We start from the raw sequence: 18594 nt of genomic DNA on the forward strand, positions 1-18594 counted from the left end.
CAGGAACGCGAGTCATCGGAAGAGCCATTGTTGACGAGACTCGAGCCGCTTGTCGCACTAGTCACGGCAGTAGAAGAACCTGATCAGCCTGGACGTTCGATGCATGTCGCCGTAATTGCGGCAGAAGACACCGCGGCGGCAAGCGCTCCCGACCTTGACCTTATCTACAGCCCTGGGCATGCCCACCTTCACGGGCCACCCCAGCCACGCCAATGCGGAGGAAGTCCCAGCATTTTTCGCCTAGGCCCACGCGGGCGGACATGCAATCGTGGCGCCCGGAGAAATTATTCAGGAATGTGTCGTAAGCTTTTTCGCCCACCCATACACACGGTTAAGCATCCATGGATGCCGTCGCAGCAATGTCTCGTGATCAGCAGCACCACAATGGTTTCACGTGCACAGCGAATCACCACCAAATGATGAGGTTCGTTGAAGACGTCGAGGCTAAGGTGTTACAAGGTTGCCCGCCTCCTTGCTATCGAAGTATACGATACGTATATTACACCTTTACTTCCTGCATGGATATCGTTGTGCTCGCGATGTCCGATCTCTTGCCTGTCACTACCTCTGCTTCCACCGCCCCTTCAGGTGTGGCTTGGTCGGTGACTACTCGACTGGGCGAAGCATCCCATCGCATCTTCCCTCCGGGGTGTTCCCGGGGCAGCAGAGCCTCGCCTGGCTTACTGTGTAGGTTCTCTCTTGCCGTACCGCCAGGCGCCTTGTAGTCAGTCCAGTAGATGCCACGTCTCTGGAGCTCGGGTATCAGTAGATCAACAACATCCTCGAAGCTCCCTGGATTTGACACGTCTGCACTTGTCAGCAACAACGCTGGATTTCACGAGCCACACTTACAGTTGACGTTGAAGCCATCCAGGTCTCCTTCTCGCCACCACTTCTCAAAGAAGTCTGCGACCATCTCAGGCGTTCCCACAGGCCGTGGACCTGAGCCACCCAGCGCAAACATTTCCGCGACAACTCGAGGTGTGAAGACCTTCTCTTCTGATATAAGTTTGATGTTATCAACGACACCTTGTATGCTGTTGTCGTAATGCGTGCCATCGAAGTTGAACTCCTCGTCTACCGCGAAGCCACTGAGGTCCACGTTGGTGAAGCCGCAGAAACGAGCCAGACCTCCGTTGACACTGATACGTTTCCTCGCTACCTCTAGCTTGGCCTCAGCTTCCTCTACTGTGCGTCCTATGATCGGCATGATGCCTAGGAAGAACTTGATGGATGACGGGTCCCTGCCTTCTTCGACTGCTTTGGCACGAACAGCAGAAGTGTATTTCTTTGCCGACGCGATTGTCGGGTTCGCGCAGAAGATCGCCTCAGCGTGCTTTCCTCCAAATTCTATGCCAGCTTTCGAGGATCCTGCTTGGAACAACAGCGGTGTTCGTTGGGGCGATGGGTGTGTTTGGTGGAAGGCATTCATTTTGTGGTATTTGCCTCATAATTGATCTTGTGGATTTTGCGGGGGTCGTACGCCATTTCTGGCTCCTCTTGGAAAAGCTGTGCGCCGTCCTCCCAGGACTTCTCCCACAACTGATACACGATGTCCATATATTCCTCAGCGGCAGCGTATCTCTCATCGTGGGGTACCACTTCGTCCCGACCGAAGGCCTGTGCTGCAGAAGTACTGTGACTCGTAACGATATTCCATCCCACACGGCCGTTGGTCAGATGATCAAGAGACGAGAAGGTTCTAGCCAACGCGTATGGGGCAATGTACGATGTGCTGGCCGTGATTCCGAATGAAACAGTCTTCGTCACTGCTCCCATCGCCGATACAATTGTGAGGGGATCCAGCTTCCCAATGTGAGAGCCACCTTTGTACGAAGCGTCTGCAGAGCCTCCATACGTCTGGTGTCCGGCATAACTGTCGGCAATGAAGATTGAAGTAATCTTTCCCCTCTCTGCGAGTTGTGCAAGCCATAGCCAATATTCGAGTCTGTCTTTGGTTCGTGAATTGTCGGCTGGATCCTTCCACTGCCCGATTGCTGTATGACTTCCGGTGCAAGCTGCATCGAAGAAATTCAGCTGCATCATACTTTTCGCGTTGCCTGCCATTGCGACGTGATGGTAATCCAGTATTGTTACGCGGCGCAACCACCAAGACACGTGCAATGCCGTTCATTGTATATTCCAGGGTCTTGGGGAGGTGAAAGATACGGGCGGGAGAGGTTCGCCGGGGTGCGGCAGTCATAGCCGATCGGGCCTTTATCTCCAATTTTCCACGGCTTGATTGCGCCATCAACGCGCTAAGCTCCAGCCAGCATCGGAACAATGTTGGACCTGAAGGCCATGCCGGGACGTCTGATCTCAGGCTGCGCCTCAGAAATTCCGACAACTTTCTATAACATCGTATACTGTACCATGTGAGCCAGGCAAGACGCAGCGGTTTCTAACACCACGGTAAGATAGCATCGTTTCGGGGTGCATGGCAGGCGTCACAGGCATGGTTTCCGCGGAAGGAGGAATTGCAGCGAATGGCGGAGTGGCCCGAGTGAAGGGGCCACAGTCGAAATTGTTCACGCCACTGAAGATATCCAATGGCGCCATCGAGCTCAAACACCGCGTAGTGATGGCGCCGATGACTCGCAATCGCGGCGTGCCTCTGTGGCCTGACAGCACAGAAGAGCGGCAGAATCGAGTATGGTTGCCAGACGAGCTGATGGCAGAATATTACGCGCAGCGCGCCAGTCAAGGAGGTCTCTTGATCACAGAAAGCATACTGCCAAGCGCGGAGTCTGGGGCCATGCCTGGAGTCCCTGGTATGTGGCTTACCGAGCACTTGGAGAGCTGGAAGTTGGTACGTGCTGCATTTTGTGGACAGGTTCCAAGCTGACATGTCCAGGTCACAGAGCTGTCCACGCTCGTGGAGCGTTCATATACGCCCAACTTACGCATCACGGACGTGCTTGCATCCCGCAGTACGCTGGACACAGTCCTGTCTCGGCGTCGGCGACGCCATTTTCGACGAACGAGAAGTATCCGTATCCGCCTCCATTCACACCCACAGACATATCGTATATGGACTCTTTGGTTGCATATAGGGACCACCCACCGGTTGCGCTCGACGTGGAGGGCATCCAAAGGACAGTTGACGACTATGTTCGCGCCGCAGAGATGGCCATGGCTGCTGGCTTCGACGGAGTTGAGATCCACGCTGGAAATGGTTATCTTGTGGACCAATTCTTGAACTCCAATGTCAACACACGAAGCGACTCATACGGTGGTAGTCCCGAGAAGCGGTGCAAGTTCGCTTTGGACCTGATAGAGAGCATAGGCGAGGCTATCGGCGTGAGGAACGTTGCGATCCGACTGTCGCCCTTCGGCGTCTACAACGATATGGGCGACGGCCATCGATTCGAGACCTGGAGTTGTCTTTTGCAACAGATCCAGCTAAGGTATCCAGATCTCAGCTATGTGCATTTCGTCGAGCCGCGGGAGGACGATTTGAACAAGATCGGCGACGCTTGGCCTCGAGACCAGGCCATGGACCTGAGCTTTGCCCGGGACATCTTGCACCAAGTCCCGATAATCAGTGCAGGAGGCTGGAATGATGAAACTTGTTGGGACATTGTAGAATCCGAAAGGACTATCGATGCGTGTGCGTTCGCGAGATGGTTTGTCAGCAATCCTGATCTCGTCGACAGGCTGAGATCGGGAACGCTCTTGACGACGTACAATCGCAAGACATTTTACGGCCCATCCAAGCGCCGGGAGATTGGCTATACGGACTATCCGAGCTGCACTCAGACCAGCTGATTCCAAGGCGCAAGATTGGGAGCCCGGGCGTTCGGTTGATACGATAGACGATGACCCGCGCAGATGTGGAGCCCAGTTGCCGACAAAGACGTCTGGAGAGTAACAATCACAGCGTGAGAAGTTTTCGTCCGTGTGCAGGAGCCGACAAGGTTGATTGGCAGCGGAGATGCTGCCTTAATCAAATTCAGCGATACCTTGCTCGAGTCGCTCCCAAGCCGGCGCGAGCTTCCATCGCCTCCCTTTCGCTGCATTCGTAGTGAATTGTACTTTGCATGGGTCCTCCGTCCAGTTGTTTTATGGAACAAGTTTGGCTCAACCCCATCTTCGAAGATGTCCGGAGCCGCGCCGGAGGCGCAGTTCGAGCGCAAGAGCCATCTGCGGCATTGTACCTAGGATGCAGTCGCTCGGGACAACACGTCGGAGCATGCTGATGGTACGTAACGATTGTTTTCTCCGTTGTACCGGTCCAGCTGAGCTTTCGTGGCCTGTCCAGATTGGCTGTGCTCGCCATGTCGACTTCTAATTTAAGATCCTCCATGCCGACTGGCTGTATGCTTTGAACGCCGCAAATATTGTCGATGAGGTGAGCCGCAGTTCTGACTTGAGTGTCGCTTGACGTGTAGCGCATCAGATGAACAAACTCGAGTACTGCACCATAGTTGCATATATCGCTACAATGGTGCTTTCGTATTGCGGTCTCAATGGCATACTGCGCAGCCACAAATCCGATGAGTCCTTCTTCCGGGAACGAACGATCGATATCATCCAGAAGTCCCGGCGGCGCGTGCTCTGAGATGTGGTTGAGCAGATACAGCATGAATAAATCCCCAAACTTGAAGCATATCTTGCAGCGTCGAACAACAGATGGCCAGTACTGTCCATGCGGGAGTCTCAGTCGATCAAGAGCAGCCTTGAGTTCGCTGTGGGTGCGGAACAAAGGAAATGAAGGTCTGCTCATCTCAGACATGATGATTATGGCCGATGAAGGGTGAATAGACGATGAGTGAAGACGTTGCATGCCTCCATTGCTGCTGAACCATGTCCTTAGCCCGGCTTGGTGAGACCGCATGGCTGTCAGATCTCCGATGATGTTTTCCGCAACGGTCAATATTGCTAAGTCAATCGGCGTACTCGTGTCAGCAAATGAATCTGGTTTCTTAACGAGATGCAACATCTTCCTTAACAGTCCGCTGCGACGTCTCTCGATCTGCACCTGGTCCATTCCGCTCCACAAGTCGATGAATAGCATGATTCCATGAATTCCGATGTTTGCCGTACACAGGACAGGCAGGAAGCTGTTCTGGATGTGGCAGTAGAGCCTGTCAGAGGCCGAATGCTGTGAGCTATGTATCGATAGAACAACAGGGCTGTCAGTAGTGGTCGCAAGCGGTGGCGTGAATCTTCTCACAGAACTGCAGCTGCCGCTGATCATCAGGCGACAAGTTATCAGCCAGCCCAATGAAGGGATCCAGCGATCCAGTGATAGAACGTGGCCATGGCAACACGGCATCAACGACAGCCGAGCGTCTTGCTGCTCGCTTGGTAGCGCCATACTGCCGAGCTCTGCGCGCGTCGCAGGCGTGTCTCTTCGGTTGACGCTGGTACGCAACGCTCGCGGCATGTGCTCGGGCTTCGGATTGCAGCAGCTTGACCTCTCTTGCAGTAGCGCCATGGTCCTGCGGCGGTAGAAAATAGAGCGATACCATTCTTGCTGATCGAACCCTGACCCAGATCGCCCAGGTCTCCGATCGAGACAGAGAATACTCCGCAGGTATTGCAGGTGGTCAACTGTTCGCTTTATGTCAAGGGCATTGCGCGAAGACGAGAGGCTGCGTGCTCTGTGCGCAATGCGTTTGCGATCCCTGCATGCTGAAGTGCGCTGAACTCCAAGGCTGTGGTCATGGTGTATGTGTCTGTTATGTTTGCCACGCGCTTTCATCGCTGGGCACACAATGATTAGTCAGGCCTTCCGAAGTTGTTCCTGCTGGGCAATTGCGGGGTCTTTGGGCATCAGACCTCGATTGGATGTTAAGCGAGGGCTCCGGCTGCCTGTTCCACGACCGCCGCATCGATCACGCTGCTGGTGGGGTTCGTTTTGTTTGATGTCCGGTTGCACACATATCGATAATCCGAGCCTCTACGACTGACCTTGACCATAATCATACGCCATAGAGAACCCATCGAGTGTCGAGCTGTTGAACCCAAAGAGCATATCGTCCAGTGGGACATCCGTTGGGATCGTCCAAGACGCACTGAAGGCATCTCCAACCTGCTGTTCGGATCTGTGCCCATTGTGTCCGACGCTGTCGTCTCCAAGATAACTTTGATGCTGCAGCAAACCCGATCCATCCATACCGTTAGGCACTGCATACTGCAGAGTGCCAGGATGCTGAGGGTCCTGCTGTCGCGCGAAACTCTGGATGATTCCATCCACATCCATGTTCGGCGAGAAGCCCTGCTGCCAATCGACATCCGACACGAAGTAATTGTTCTCTTCTGGTGGCTTGGTCTGCTCCTGGTCCTGCGGGTGTGGGTACTGATAGGCTGGCGTTTGTGCAGAGTTGATCTGTGCCGTGGCGGCATCGCTGCCGTTGCGGCTGAGAGCAAGGGCACCGCCTGTGTCTGGTAGCTCAATCTTCAGCTTCTTCGCTAGCCCTTCAACGATATTCTGTGCCCTCCGCGCCGCCCAGTTGCTTTCCTGGTTGACGCGGAAGACCTCCAAGCAGGTCGCAAGAGACTTGTGTGCATCAGAACTCTTTTGCCGCTTGGCGGCGATGCGAACGTGGATTGTGGCTGAGACATAGGTGGCGTAAGAGATGAGGTACGGAGCCCGGCGAACACTGTAAGCTTCGTGATAGAGTCGCAAGATGTGAACAATGGCAGTCGCAGCTTTGACACATACAAGCAACGAGTTGACTGTGATAGACCGCGCATTGCTGTGTAGGTGACCATCGGAAACGAAGGGCCGATGAAGAAGAATGAGGATCACATTGTACATCGCCCTATCACATGTCAGTCGCGACATGTTGCGGAAGGGACTGGACTCACATCAAAGAAAGGACGTGAGGAGGTGGAATTACTGCAGGAATCTCGGCTGGTGCGATCTTGAGGTGATGAGGCAGCTGGTCATACCATGAGGCTAGCCGCGCGTCGAGAGTCTTCTGTAGCTTTGAGAGCTCTTCTGGAGTCTTATCAAACGATGCTTCGGCGTAGATGTCGTTCAGTATGCTGTTCATTATAACCGACAGCTGACACAGCCCCGTGAATGTGCTAACGCTGTACGCGGGACAGCCGGCGTATGTCTGCATCGCATGCGGCTCGTAGGCGAATGGCTTCCAGTCTTCATACTCTTCATAGGTATCAAGAAAAGATATCGGAACTCGGGAGTCGCTCTGCTGCAGGGAAACGGGTCGCCCTTGGTACAAACTCTGCATCTTGTCCACCACTGTTTTGTAAGCACATCGAGCCCATAAACACCCAGAGCTCCGGAGTCCACTCACCAAACGCACCCCAGAAAACCCTGCGCCGAACCTCGAGATCCTCATCAGAAGGACGCTTGTAGTCCTGAAGCGCCAGCGTGTCCGCATGCATACCAAGATCAATGAGCATTCGAAATGCGATGCCAGCGTACAGCCATGCAGCACTGCGCTCATCTCCTAGAGCGAACAATGATTGCGCCATCATCAGCAGTGCTTGAATAGTGGTGATGTTGCTTGAGTCCAAAGCACTTCCGAGCAGCTCTTTGACTCTCATTCGGTACCGGTACCCAGCCGTTCTCACATCGTCAGGGTCTCTGCGGACCTCGAGCCGTGGACTGAACTTGGAGGCGCTAAAGTATATTGCGTTCAACAGCAAAGCCGAGAAGTATGGTCCGCCACACGCCATATCCCGCATGAAGACCGGCCTGTAAGTGATGAGATACGAGTGGTGCTGACGGTTCCAGTGTAGGTCCAGCAAATGCATGCCTAGTTCGGGATCGACGCCATCGAAGTCGAGTTTGCCTTGATGATAGTTCACCCGCTCCATTTGCTTCTGCTGGGCGGCTTCCGCAATCAGCCCTTTCTGGATCCAGTCAGCGGGCGTGGAGGCTCGGGGCAGCCACGCGGCTCCGGGCCATTGTTGTCCTCAAACAGGGCGCTGGTACGGCCATGGTAGCTGGAGACGCCTTCCGCAGAGTGAATGAGTCGGGAAACCGACCTCTGCGGACTGTCTGTCAGGGCGACAATGTTCTGACCAGTGTTGCCATCGTCGCCGCCGTCATCGTTGTGGACTGAAGAAGCAGGAAGTGGGCCCGAAGTCGAGTCCTTCTGAGATCGTGGCCTGCGAGATGGGCGTATCTTGCTCGTCTGCCGTTCTGCCTCATCAATGGGCTCGAACACGCAAGTCTTGCCGTACGTTCTACAGCTCGAGCACACCGGCCTCTCGTTGTTGCATTTGATCTTGCGACCACGGCAAAACGTGCAAGCTTCCGAGACGCGTTTGCGTGGTGCGCCAGAAGTTGTGGTTGTCTTGGGCGAGATCTCTGAGCCCGGCGTCATATCCCCGGATATGTGAACGCGCAAGCGGTCGTCCGACGGATGAAGTTTTCATCGGGTACGAAGAGAAAGTGAGCAGTGACGCCTACGCGCTTTGGGATTCAGCACTCTTCACCCGCCCATAGCTTCCCCGCATCGCGTCTGTTCGATGGTGGAATTCCGGAAGCTCTACCCGACATTTCTCTGCCCAGCAAACATCATCACTGCAAGAATTCAAGTCATCACGTGTAGAGTCTTCTTCTCTTCTAGGATCACAAAGCATCTCATGAAAGGTAGCCAGAATCAAGAAATGGGTGAGCAAAGCTGGTCTGGAGCAGCGAAGAGCGTGAAGCCTAGCAGAAGGCTGACATTCAGCCTTGGAGAAGATTAAGGATGCTTGGCTCGTTTCAGTACAAGCTGGGTATCATTCTATTCTTCTATAAATTCACCATCACTTGTCCATCAAAGATTTTCCTTGCTGTTCTTGAGACGCTGCAGCTCTCGATCCTGACCTCGTTCTCGTCACGCTGGAGCTTCACCACGACTTTGATCTGTCCGCTGGGATGCTGTAGCCAGATTGTCTCACCGTTGGCCTGCTCTTTACGAGAGCTCGTCAGCGTAGATGTCTCATCGTCGGAACCTTCGGAGTCGGGCGGTGTCATCAAGGCCCTGACCCGTTGAGTAGCCTGACGTGCGGCGTATGGCACTGTGCCGGGTATACATGACGCAGCACCAAGCAAACGGCGCCTGTCAACTGCAGACTTGGATGCGCCTTGCCCATGCTCATGGCTGCTACCCTGACATCGCTTGACTGCTTGCCTGGCATCGGAGCTTCGCCAGGTGATACGAAGGCAATCTTTGGCGTTCCTCTAGTGGCTGCAGCGTGAGCAGTATCGGTTGCCAGGCCCATCTGAACCGCGCCAGCACGTCGGATATCCTCGACCAAATCGAGATATATCGACGAGTCCGCCTCCAAACCCAACGGCAGAGATGTTGAGTCGACTATGATGAATGGGTTCGCTGCATCCACAAGACTGGCCTGGACCTCGAAGGGCGCGACACCATTCCTGGGTTCTGTGATGTGTATCGAGCTCGTCCGCTCTCCTGCTGGGAATAGCTTGCCTGTCATGCTGCCTTCAGGACTCATGAACGCAACCTTGACTTCACTTCCCGGTGCCTTCACGCCAGGACAGACATAATCGCCGTCTTCGCAGTATTGACCCTCTCATCAACTTCGACTGTTTCGACTATCCGCTTTCCGGTATTTGTGTTCAGGATCGACACATCAACATGTGTAGCCCCCGGCTCCGCTCGCACCAAGCCCTCTTCCACTGCGAAGGGTCCGACGCCGCTTGCCATGTTGCCGCAATTACCACTGAAGTCAAGTGTTTCCTTGCCGATGGCTACTTGAATGAAGGTGTATTCGACGTCTATTCCTTGCTGCTCAGAAGGCTTGATGACTGCGACTTTGGACGTGGTTGACGTTGCTCCTCCAACGCCATCAAGCTGTCTCACATCGCCATTCTTCGAGCCCATGGCCGCCAAGATCCATGGTTTCCAGTCATCGCTTGACTGCGGAAGGTACTTCTGGTGGATGAATAAGCCTCTTGATGTGCCAGCTCTCATCAAGGACGCTGGAAGACATTTTCGCCGTCTCAGGCGTCTGCTCTGGTCCTGTTGCACCGCTTGCATGATGGGCGTGGCTGTTGTTCGTGGAGGCCACTCAAGTGGTATGCCAAGCGGGAGGGGTGTAGCAGCTATCTTGCTGGCCAGCTGCGGAAGTCTTGGTATGTTGTGGAATGCTGAGTGTACGACGCTTGCCATACAGAAATGATTGACTTGGTCTATCGTCTAGGTGTCGATGGGTATTGCGAAGCATGGTTTCGCCTGCGTTGACAGCCATGTTATACGTCTGCACTTCGAGCGACCCCGAGAAATCCCTCATCATCGCCCGCGCCCCTATGATATTCCCCACAAGCTCCATCGCGAAGTACTGTTCGCATTCTGCGCAATTCGAGCCGCAACATGGTGGAGGAGAAACGACGGATAGCGCTTTATCCGCTGGCTCATACGGGTACGCTGTACCCGCCGGGTATGCTAATCCCGTGGCCAGAGTGGAGACTTTGAAAAGATCTGGGCCCATCCGCCCGTCCGTACCCGTCTTTCGGCACCTGGTCCGTCCTACACCGTGCCTGCACCGATGGCCGCCTGCGGGTACGAGCAAGGCATAACGGGTCGCATCTGTGTGGGGAAATTAGCATCAGCAGCACATCTGGTCCGGCGACTCAGATCTTCCTGCTGTTTACAGCCGTGTCGCGTCCCGTCGCGTTGGACCACGCCCATGCAAATTCGCGCGGCGAGGCCATCGTCCGAGTCTCCCCTACCGAGATCATTTCCTGTCGTTGTTGAAATATGGCACCGGGCGGCCAAGAACTCAAGTTCATGACTTTGCTTTGATCACACGTACCTCAAGTCGACTCATGCAAACTTCGCGAAACACAACGTCCGTATCAATACATACAATTGATCTCGCAATTCCGATAGACATGGCGACAGCTGGGGTGGGACTACATCCAGTACCAGAACCGGTCCAAGCATCCGCTACCGCACCAGCTCCTAAAACGAAGAGGCAGGTCTCGTCGATACTGTCGCTATTCGCCGGCGCAGCAGGAGGAGCAACAGAAGCAGCAGTCACATATCCTTTCGAATTCTCGAAGACGAGAGCCCAGCTACCAGAGTTTCAAGGCGGCCCAAAGCCAGGAGTACTCACAGTCCTTTCCAAAGTTGCCAGAGAAGATGGAGTGCGAGCCATCTACACAGGATGCTCAACACTCGTCGTCGGCACAGCGTTCAAAGCCGGCGTCCGATTCCTCACATACGATTCCATCAAGAACATGCTCGCAGATGAGAATGGGAAGCTCTCATTTGGCAGGGGAATCTTAGCTGGTATGGGCGCCGGCAGTGTTGAAGCAGTCGTCGCAGTAGCACCGACGGAACGAATTAAAACAGCTCTTATCGACGACGCTCGAGGACAACGGAGATTCCGAGGCGGTCTCCATGCCGCGAGGGTCCTTGTCAGCGAGCAGGGAGTCTCAGCATTGTATCGTGGCCTGGTTTCGACGATTGCAAAACAGTCGGCCACGTCTGCCACGCGCATGGGTGCCTACAACGCACTGAAAGAGACTTCCAGTCAATTCAATCTTCCGAACAATGCGGCTATGACTTTCGTCAATGGCGCAATTGCCGGCACTGTCGCGGTGTATGCTTCGCAGCCGTTTGATACCATCAAGACGAGAGCACAATCGACGCAAGGGTCAACAATTCGGAACGCATGTCGAGATGTCCTTCGCGAACGAGGTCTGACAGGGCTTTGGGCTGGCAGTACGATGAGGCTAGGAAGACTAGTGCTGAGTGGCGGTATTGTTTTCTCGGTTTATGAGGCTGTTGTCGGCGCGTTTGCATAAGATATTCGTATACCCAAATTCGTCATGTTCGTGCACCAAAGACCAATCATACTTTTCAGATCATCCTTAGCCGCTGCCAGGCGAACGAGTCTCTTCCAATCCTCTCCCAGTCCTCTCGCAGTCCTTGGCATCTCACACAAGCGCAATTGATCTAAGGCACGAGCATCGCCTCCCTGGAAGCCTCCCGCGCACGCGACCACGAGGAGTCTACTATGGTACCCGCATGGTGGGAGTGTTCTTTGGACACGTTGCTGCTGGATCACAGAAGCTCTCGTGGCGCGATTTGGCTTCCGTCTTGCTGCATTCCAAGACGGGTACGTATCCAATGGCCTATGGCCATCTTGCGGGAGGACTGCCAAGAGCTACGCCAAGAGCAATGTTCCTTGGCACGCGGAATAATTCGAGGGGAAAGCTTTGAGCCAGCGAGCCAGTTCGCGGAAATACGAACTTCCTCCATGGCGAGATGACACCCCCGGACAGAGCCCCGCGTTGCGGGTGCATGCCCTCTCGTGGGTCGGTAGCGGTAGCCGTTTTGCTGCTGTTGCTCCCACCCGCACTGTCCCCGTGCTCTCCGTCTGGAGAGCTCTAGACCGGCTGAATCTTCAGGCTCAGAATCATGTATAAAGATCTCGACTCTCTCCCCCTAGAAGCAGATATCTCATCACGCAACAACCAAGTATCTTGCTCACAACTTGAGCCCTCCGAGGACTTCCACTGCGTCGACCTGAGCACATCGCGACCATGGCAGACATCGAAGAAAAGCAGCGCGCCGTCGGCACAGAGACTGAAGTCGAAAATGCCGTCAACTATACTCCGGAGCAGATCCAGCACCGCTTCGAGACCCTTCGCGTCTCAGCCAGGGTGAAATGGAGGCACTCAACAAGAAGGTGCGCAGAATAATCGACTGGAGCTGATGCCGATGATGACACTCATGTTCTTGGTACGTTCCCCGCAATCCTTCGCGCGACAACACTAACAAGGTACAGATGAACTATCTTGACAGAATCAACGTCTCAAACGCACGTCTCGCAGGTCTTCAAGAAGATCTTCACATGTCTGACACGGTCTGGAACGCCGGCATCTCTACCTTCTATGTTGGATATCTCATTGGCCAGCTTCCCGGAAACCTGTTGTTGGCTCGATCTGATCCGAAGTACTTCTTGCCCGGTGTCATGCTTGCCTGGAGTATCGGAACAATTTGCATGCCTGCTATGACCAACGGCGTCGGCTTCTGCATGGTCCGCTTCTTCATTGGCTTGACCGAAGCTCCATTCTTCCCAGGCATCACCTTGATCACCTCTTCATGGTACAACAAGGAAGAGAACCCGACACGCATGGCTATCTGGCACGCCGGTAACACTATGAGCAACATCCTCTCTGGCTTCCTGGCTGCAGGCATCTTGGAACATATGGGCGGTATCGGAGGCCTACACTCATGGCAATGGTTCTTCCTCCTTGAGGGCATCGCCTCAGTGGTTGTCGCAATCGCCGCGTTCTTCGTGCTTCCGTCATGGCCATCCACCACAAAGTTTCTTACCCAACAACAACGCGACATGGCCCAGTACCGAGTCCTTGTCAGCAATGGTGGCGTCGAAGAACAGGTTGGCGGTACGTGGGACGGTGTGCGAGAAGCCGTGAGAGACCCATACACGTGGTATTTCTGCGGAATGCACTTCGCTCTGGTCACTGCACAGTCCTTCAAAGACTTCTTCCCATCGGTAAGTTGAATCTATCTCAACTACCTAGCTTCACTGACATGTCTCAGATCATGAAGACCTTCGGCTTCGACAAGATGACCACATATCTCGTTCAAGCACCTCCCTACGCTATTGCTTACGCGACGGCTTGCGCCGTGGCGTGGTCATCAGGACGTCGGCAAGAAAGCTTCTGGCACATCAACATTCCAATCTGGGCATCCATGCTGGGCACAGCTCTGCTGATCTCGGTCTCAAACGTTGGCGCTCGCTACTTTGGTGCCATCCTCCTCATCTCTGGCACTTACAACGGCCTGAACTTGCAGCTGAGTTGGGAGACTACACTCGTCCCTGCTCCCCGAAGCAAGAAAGCGGCTCTGATCGCCATCGCCAACTGCGTATCGCAGACATCTCATTGGTTCTCACCATACTTCTTCCCAACGTCGCAAGAGCCATACTACCGTCTTGGAGGCAGCTTGATCCTGGTCGGTTGTGCTCTGACCACTGCGGTCTCGGTTGGCATAATCTGGCGAAGCAAGAAGCTGAACAAGAAATTGGATGAAGCCGAGGGATGGACTCCCGATTGTGGACGCGAGAGAGGCTGGCGGTATGTGAACTAAGTCAGAGCAAGGATGGCACAAGTCATGGAGTCATGGTTCGCGACATTTCGGTGCATTTCGCGAGGTCTTCGAGACATTCCTCGCCGTGTTCAGATTTTGATGTTCTAGACAAAGGCAATGACCAACGAGTTGAAAATCTCTCCCTGGAACTGTTCACCCCATTCGCGAGTCCATTTCCATCGTGACGTGTGGATCACTGGCCTTCCCCGCGCGTCTCCTTCGAGCTTGGAGTTTCTTGCTTCCAGCATCGACTCCGCTTGATCTTCGCCGATCATTTGCGGCTTAGATTTCTCGAATGCAATGCTATCAGTGTATGGTTCCTTGCCGTCCGAGCCAACGCCTCACCTGAACGCGCAGAAAGTGGCCCGTGCAACCAGAAATGAGTCTTTGTACGTGGTTTGGGAACATGATCCGACGGTGTAATCATCGCAACACCCAGCGAATCGCGTTGGATTCAGCACGTTCTAGGCCATAACTCGGCGAAAGGAATTGATTCATGGACCAATAATCGGAATGCAGCATCAACTGAACCTGGTATGTAAATGAAATGGTAACGGCAAATGTTCTGCTGATCTAAATCTCAAATCTACCTATCATCGCTTTTCCGCCTGCTCAACCGTCTCAGCCACGGCCTTCTCCTCATCTGCAGCGTTGATTTGGTTCACGAGGCCGGGACTGAATAATGAGTCCATCGCCTCGAGACTAAGACCCTTCGTCTCGGGTACAAAGAAGTACACAAACAGTATCGCCGCGACCAGGAAGCTGGCAAACACGAAATAGGTCCCGCCTCCGATGTTTGTGATCATGTATGGCACGCTCCTGGCGATGACAAAGTTCATGAGCCAGTGGGTAGCAGTGCAAATGGCCACTGAGATGCTGCGGATGCGTAGTGGGAAGATCTCCGAGCAGTAGATCCAGGGCACGCCAGCCCATGAGAAGCAGAAACCGATCGCGTAGACGTAGATGAGCGTAATGGCAGCATAGCCTCCGCCTGAGATATGTCCCTTTGCCGCCTCGGGCTTGGCGACGAGACCGTACCCGCCAATGTACCACATGCAGGCGCTCATGAGTGCCGAGCCGCCGATGAGCATCTTGGTGCGGCCAAACTTGTCGACAACGAAGAGCATGGCAATGCAGACAGCAATGAAGCGGACGATGCCGTAGATGCCAGTAGCGTAGAGTCCTGTGTTGGTGCCTGTCACACCCAGTGACTTGAAGATGCGTGGGGAGTAGAAGTTGATGGCGTTGGACCCTGCCATTTGCATGAAGATGAAGATGGTCACTCCGATAGCGATTCTGTTCCTGTTGCCAGGGCGAGAGAGTTCCTTAAACTCTGCGATGAGGCCCTTCTGTCCAGAAGTGCTGTGGCGTTCGTGTTCGATCTGGTTGATGATGTTTGTCATCTCTTCGTTGATGTACTCGTGGTCCTCGGGAAGATTCCTCAGCTTGGCCAGCACAGGAGTAGCGACCATGCGACCCTTGAATCGAGCATACCACCTAGGTGAGTCTGGGAGAAAGAACATGCCAATGATCAGGCAGCCGCCGGGAATCAGCTGGATCGCAAACGGTGTCATCCATTGAGCAACGCTTGGCTTCATGTTGACCTGTACGCCGTAGTTGATCCAGAATCCAATACAGGTACCGGCCTGGACACCAATCTCGTAGATGCCGACCAGTCGTCCTCGAATTTGCGGCGGGGCAACCTCACTAATGTATAGCGGGACCAGCATGCTCGCAGCGCCGACGCCTAGGCCGCCGACTGCACGGCCTGTAAACATGACCGGCACATTGCCGAACGAAACAGTTTGCATGATCGAGCCAGCAAGGAACACCGCTCCAGCACAGATCAAAGCCCGCTTTCTGCCGATTTTGTCGCCAACTTGACCCGCGATGAGAGAGCCGAAAAAGCATCCGGCTTGTAGCAGGGACACGATGTTTGCTGAGAAGGCATCTTCGTTGCCGGATAAATGGAAGGACTTCTTGAACGATGGCAAGGCAAGTGTCGTTCCAATGAAGCAAGATCATAGCCGAAGATGACGGCGCCGAACGAAGCGACACAGGCGAGAATGTAAACTCGGTAGTTGTAGACCTCTTTGGGAGTTGGCACGCTAAAGCGATCTTCTGCATAGCGTGAGGCGCGCATGATGATGGTTGTTAATGATTGAAGTTCTGTGGTCGGGTTCAGTCGAGGTCGTTAGAGTTGTAGTTTGAAAAATGAGGAAATATCATGGCGACATGAATGTCTTATAGCCCCAGGTTCTCGATCTTTGGCGGCTCGAGTCTCTGCGGGGTGCTTCCCCGGGTCTGCGAACTCGAAAGTACGCAATGACGGCTGCACAGCGCCCAGACCCGTGTGCTTCAGATAAGACGGGTGCCGTTGCTTAGCAATGCCTGGCAAAGCTTATTGACGTCGGCTACAGGCTTGCTGACACGGGTACAAAATTATAAGGAGTCTCACCCGCGGCGGGCAAGCCACGGAAAAGCTTTTCAGTGCTTGTGATGCGGAGTAGCTCTCGGCGCTCCACGGCCATGACAAGCTCGTCTGAGGCAAGTGAAGATGCCGTGGTCGCTTACCGCTACCCGCTTCATGGCGACGTAAAGTGTTATTTCGGCTCTAGCAGCATGGTTCGAGCACGAACACACGGTCAGCCGATGCCGACCGTACAACACTTAGGCAGACTCTGTTGGTACAATGTTCACTTGCAGAGGTCCCGTGATGCCCTCAAAGCAATCCGTCCCTACACTGCTGAATGCCACTAGCATCGCATGCGATCACCTCTGCGGCCTCTCCAGCGGACTCTTCATCTCGACGAGCGTCGCCTCGTCCCCTCTATCGCTGTTTCTGCTCTCAACGTCGCCGTCCACGATGTCATCCAGCTCGTATTGGCTCACGTTGTGCACACTCCTCTCTTGCACCACAACGATCCCGCTGAGTTCGCGCTCGTGCCGCACGACTCCGCTTTTGCCTCCGTTGTCGCTTTGCCGACCTCCATGCCATGTTTCCACAACAGCATGAGCGGATCCAGCCGTGGGCCCTTCCAATCTGTAGCTGGGATGCAAGCCATAGTCTCCATCGCGGTCTGAGTGGAGGCCGCCTCTCTGTGCGCCAGGTGTTGAGCGAGAGTTGGACCCAGAGAACACATAACCCGACTTGGTGGCCTTGCTCCGGCCATATGTCTTCTGCGCGCTTGATCCTCGCATGATGGCTGGGAAGAGCTTGCCGAGCGCCTGTCGAATGGTTGGCATGCAGGCACAGATGATACCGATGGTGACTTCAATCGAAGACCAGATGCTGACGTCGAAGTAGTCGTATGTGATGTTGCTGCTGCTCGAAAAGATGATGAGACTGTGCAAACGCACGATCGAAATGACGGTCACACTATGAAGGGAGTGTCAGTTGATGTTCAGGGATGTTAACAGCTACTTACAATGTGCCAACAAAGAACATCAAGCCGACTCCGATTTTCTTCTTCAGGCACATCTGCAAGTCCTTAATCTGCCAGATGGGAAGCGCAAGCATCCAGATATCGATTGCAATGCTTGTCACAGCATGCGTCCAGGTAAAAGCGGTAATGTTGATGCATTTCCCTTCATGCAAGCCGGCCCACTTCGTCCAGTTATAGCTCACGGGCGTGCATTGACCGAGACATCCGGCAAAGAAAGCGGCACCCCATAGCGTTGTGAAAGCGATGGTCGCCCAAAGCAGCCTCTGCGCCAGTTGCGAAGGGAAGATGCGAAGAAAGAAGAACTGGATTGACAGCTTTGTGATAACAATCTCCAGGAAGTATATCCAGGCCATGATCCAGAAGTAATACAGAAAATCTGTGATCTGCCTCGATGACAGTTTCCAGATATCCTTGCCGAGTCCATTCGGAACGGTGCCTGTTTCAGTAACGATATGCGAAGCTATCGAGCACAAGAAGGCAGCAGTGATGCACCAGTCATCAAGCCCTAGGCTGCTTTTCGCGACAAGAAGACGATACCCGAGACGCACAGAGACGGCCACGGTACAGATTCCGACCAGCACACTGACGATAACAGTATGTTTGTTGACGCGGTCGCGGATTGGAGCATCACACCCCACAGAAGTTATATTCTTTGTGAACAACGCCTCGGTAGTGGTGCAATTGCCGCTCACGCATGAGGTCACAATTTGTTGAAACTCGACGTTCGTGCAAGAGCACGTTGGATCGCTCAGCAGACAGATCCCTTCGCTGTACGCTCCGACGAGGCAGTTGACCTGAAAAATGAATCAGCCTGGGGGTCGTCGCTAACGGGCCATACATCACGCACCGCACATTGTGGTAGCACCATTAGCATATCTCCCATGCTGGGCTTTTCGCTTTGACTTAGTGCTCCGGCAGGCAGCATTGAGGCTACCAACAGCACAAGCGATGCTAGTCGTCGATACATCTTGATAGCCAGCATGTCAACGTCGTGACATGTTAGGTCTGTGTGGTTCGCTGACTGCGGCGCATGTGGCCGGACTCAAGGGGGTTTCTTGTGGATGAAGTAGGGTCGTGAGGCACAGTGG

At 54.1% G+C, this 18594-nt stretch overlaps 9 protein-coding genes across 9 annotated transcripts; 3 read left to right on the forward strand and 6 right to left on the reverse strand.

Moving 5' to 3' along the window:
- Positions 1-499: 499 nt before the first annotated feature.
- AB675_11033 (putative monooxygenase MoxC) lies at positions 500-1210 on the reverse strand (the record flags this gene model as incomplete). Its single annotated transcript, XM_018139847.1, has 2 exons — positions 500-807; positions 853-1210. 2 exons carry the CDS (start codon positions 1208-1210, stop codon positions 500-502), a joined length of 666 nt encoding a protein of 221 aa, XP_017994454.1.
- Positions 1211-1428: 218 nt separating this feature from the next.
- Positions 1429-2067, reverse strand: AB675_11034 (Dimethyl-sulfide monooxygenase; the record flags this gene model as incomplete). The annotated part of the gene is made up of 1 exon (XM_018139848.1): positions 1429-2067. One exon carries the CDS (start codon positions 2065-2067, stop codon positions 1429-1431), a length of 639 nt encoding a protein of 212 aa, XP_017994458.1.
- Positions 2068-2455: 388 nt separating this feature from the next.
- Positions 2456-3768, forward strand: AB675_11035 (12-oxophytodienoate 3; the record flags this gene model as incomplete). The annotated part of the gene is made up of 2 exons (XM_018139849.1): positions 2456-2771; positions 2855-3768. 2 exons carry the CDS (start codon positions 2456-2458, stop codon positions 3766-3768), a joined length of 1230 nt encoding a protein of 409 aa, XP_017994479.1.
- Positions 3769-5905: 2137 nt separating this feature from the next.
- On the reverse strand, positions 5906-9429 carry AB675_11036 (Nitrogen assimilation transcription factor nirA; the record flags this gene model as incomplete). Its single annotated transcript, XM_018139850.1, has 5 exons — positions 5906-6770; positions 6817-7213; positions 7269-7830; positions 8795-8988; positions 9045-9429. 5 exons carry the CDS (start codon positions 9427-9429, stop codon positions 5906-5908), a joined length of 2403 nt encoding a protein of 800 aa, XP_017994483.1.
- Positions 9430-9461: 32 nt separating this feature from the next.
- AB675_11037 (putative isomerase YraM) lies at positions 9462-9818 on the reverse strand (the record flags this gene model as incomplete). The annotated part of the gene is made up of 1 exon (XM_018139851.1): positions 9462-9818. The coding sequence occupies one exon, from the start codon at positions 9816-9818 to the stop codon at positions 9462-9464; it is 357 nt and encodes a 118-aa protein (XP_017994471.1).
- A 1010-nt stretch (positions 9819-10828) lies between these two features.
- AB675_11038 (Tricarboxylate transport protein) lies at positions 10829-11746 on the forward strand (the record flags this gene model as incomplete). Its single annotated transcript, XM_018139852.1, has 1 exon — positions 10829-11746. The coding sequence occupies one exon, from the start codon at positions 10829-10831 to the stop codon at positions 11744-11746; it is 918 nt and encodes a 305-aa protein (XP_017994472.1).
- Positions 11747-12487: 741 nt separating this feature from the next.
- AB675_11039 (putative transporter) lies at positions 12488-14060 on the forward strand (the record flags this gene model as incomplete). Its single annotated transcript, XM_018139853.1, has 4 exons — positions 12488-12607; positions 12657-12686; positions 12733-13464; positions 13512-14060. 4 exons carry the CDS (start codon positions 12488-12490, stop codon positions 14058-14060), a joined length of 1431 nt encoding a protein of 476 aa, XP_017994463.1.
- Positions 14061-14653: 593 nt separating this feature from the next.
- On the reverse strand, positions 14654-15871 carry AB675_11040 (Quinate permease; the record flags this gene model as incomplete). The annotated part of the gene is made up of 1 exon (XM_018139855.1): positions 14654-15871. The coding sequence occupies one exon, from the start codon at positions 15869-15871 to the stop codon at positions 14654-14656; it is 1218 nt and encodes a 405-aa protein (XP_017994455.1).
- A 961-nt stretch (positions 15872-16832) lies between these two features.
- AB675_11041 (uncharacterized protein) lies at positions 16833-18389 on the reverse strand (the record flags this gene model as incomplete). Its single annotated transcript, XM_018139856.1, has 3 exons — positions 16833-17439; positions 17489-18300; positions 18354-18389. The coding sequence occupies 3 exons, from the start codon at positions 18387-18389 to the stop codon at positions 16833-16835; spliced, it is 1455 nt and encodes a 484-aa protein (XP_017994468.1).
- Positions 18390-18594: the final 205 nt, after the last annotated feature.

This window comes from Cyphellophora attinorum (genome assembly GCF_001299255.1).
Source record: "Cyphellophora attinorum strain CBS 131958 chromosome Unknown Contig58, whole genome shotgun sequence".
NCBI classification, from domain to species: domain Eukaryota; kingdom Fungi; phylum Ascomycota; class Eurotiomycetes; order Chaetothyriales; family Cyphellophoraceae; genus Cyphellophora; species Cyphellophora attinorum.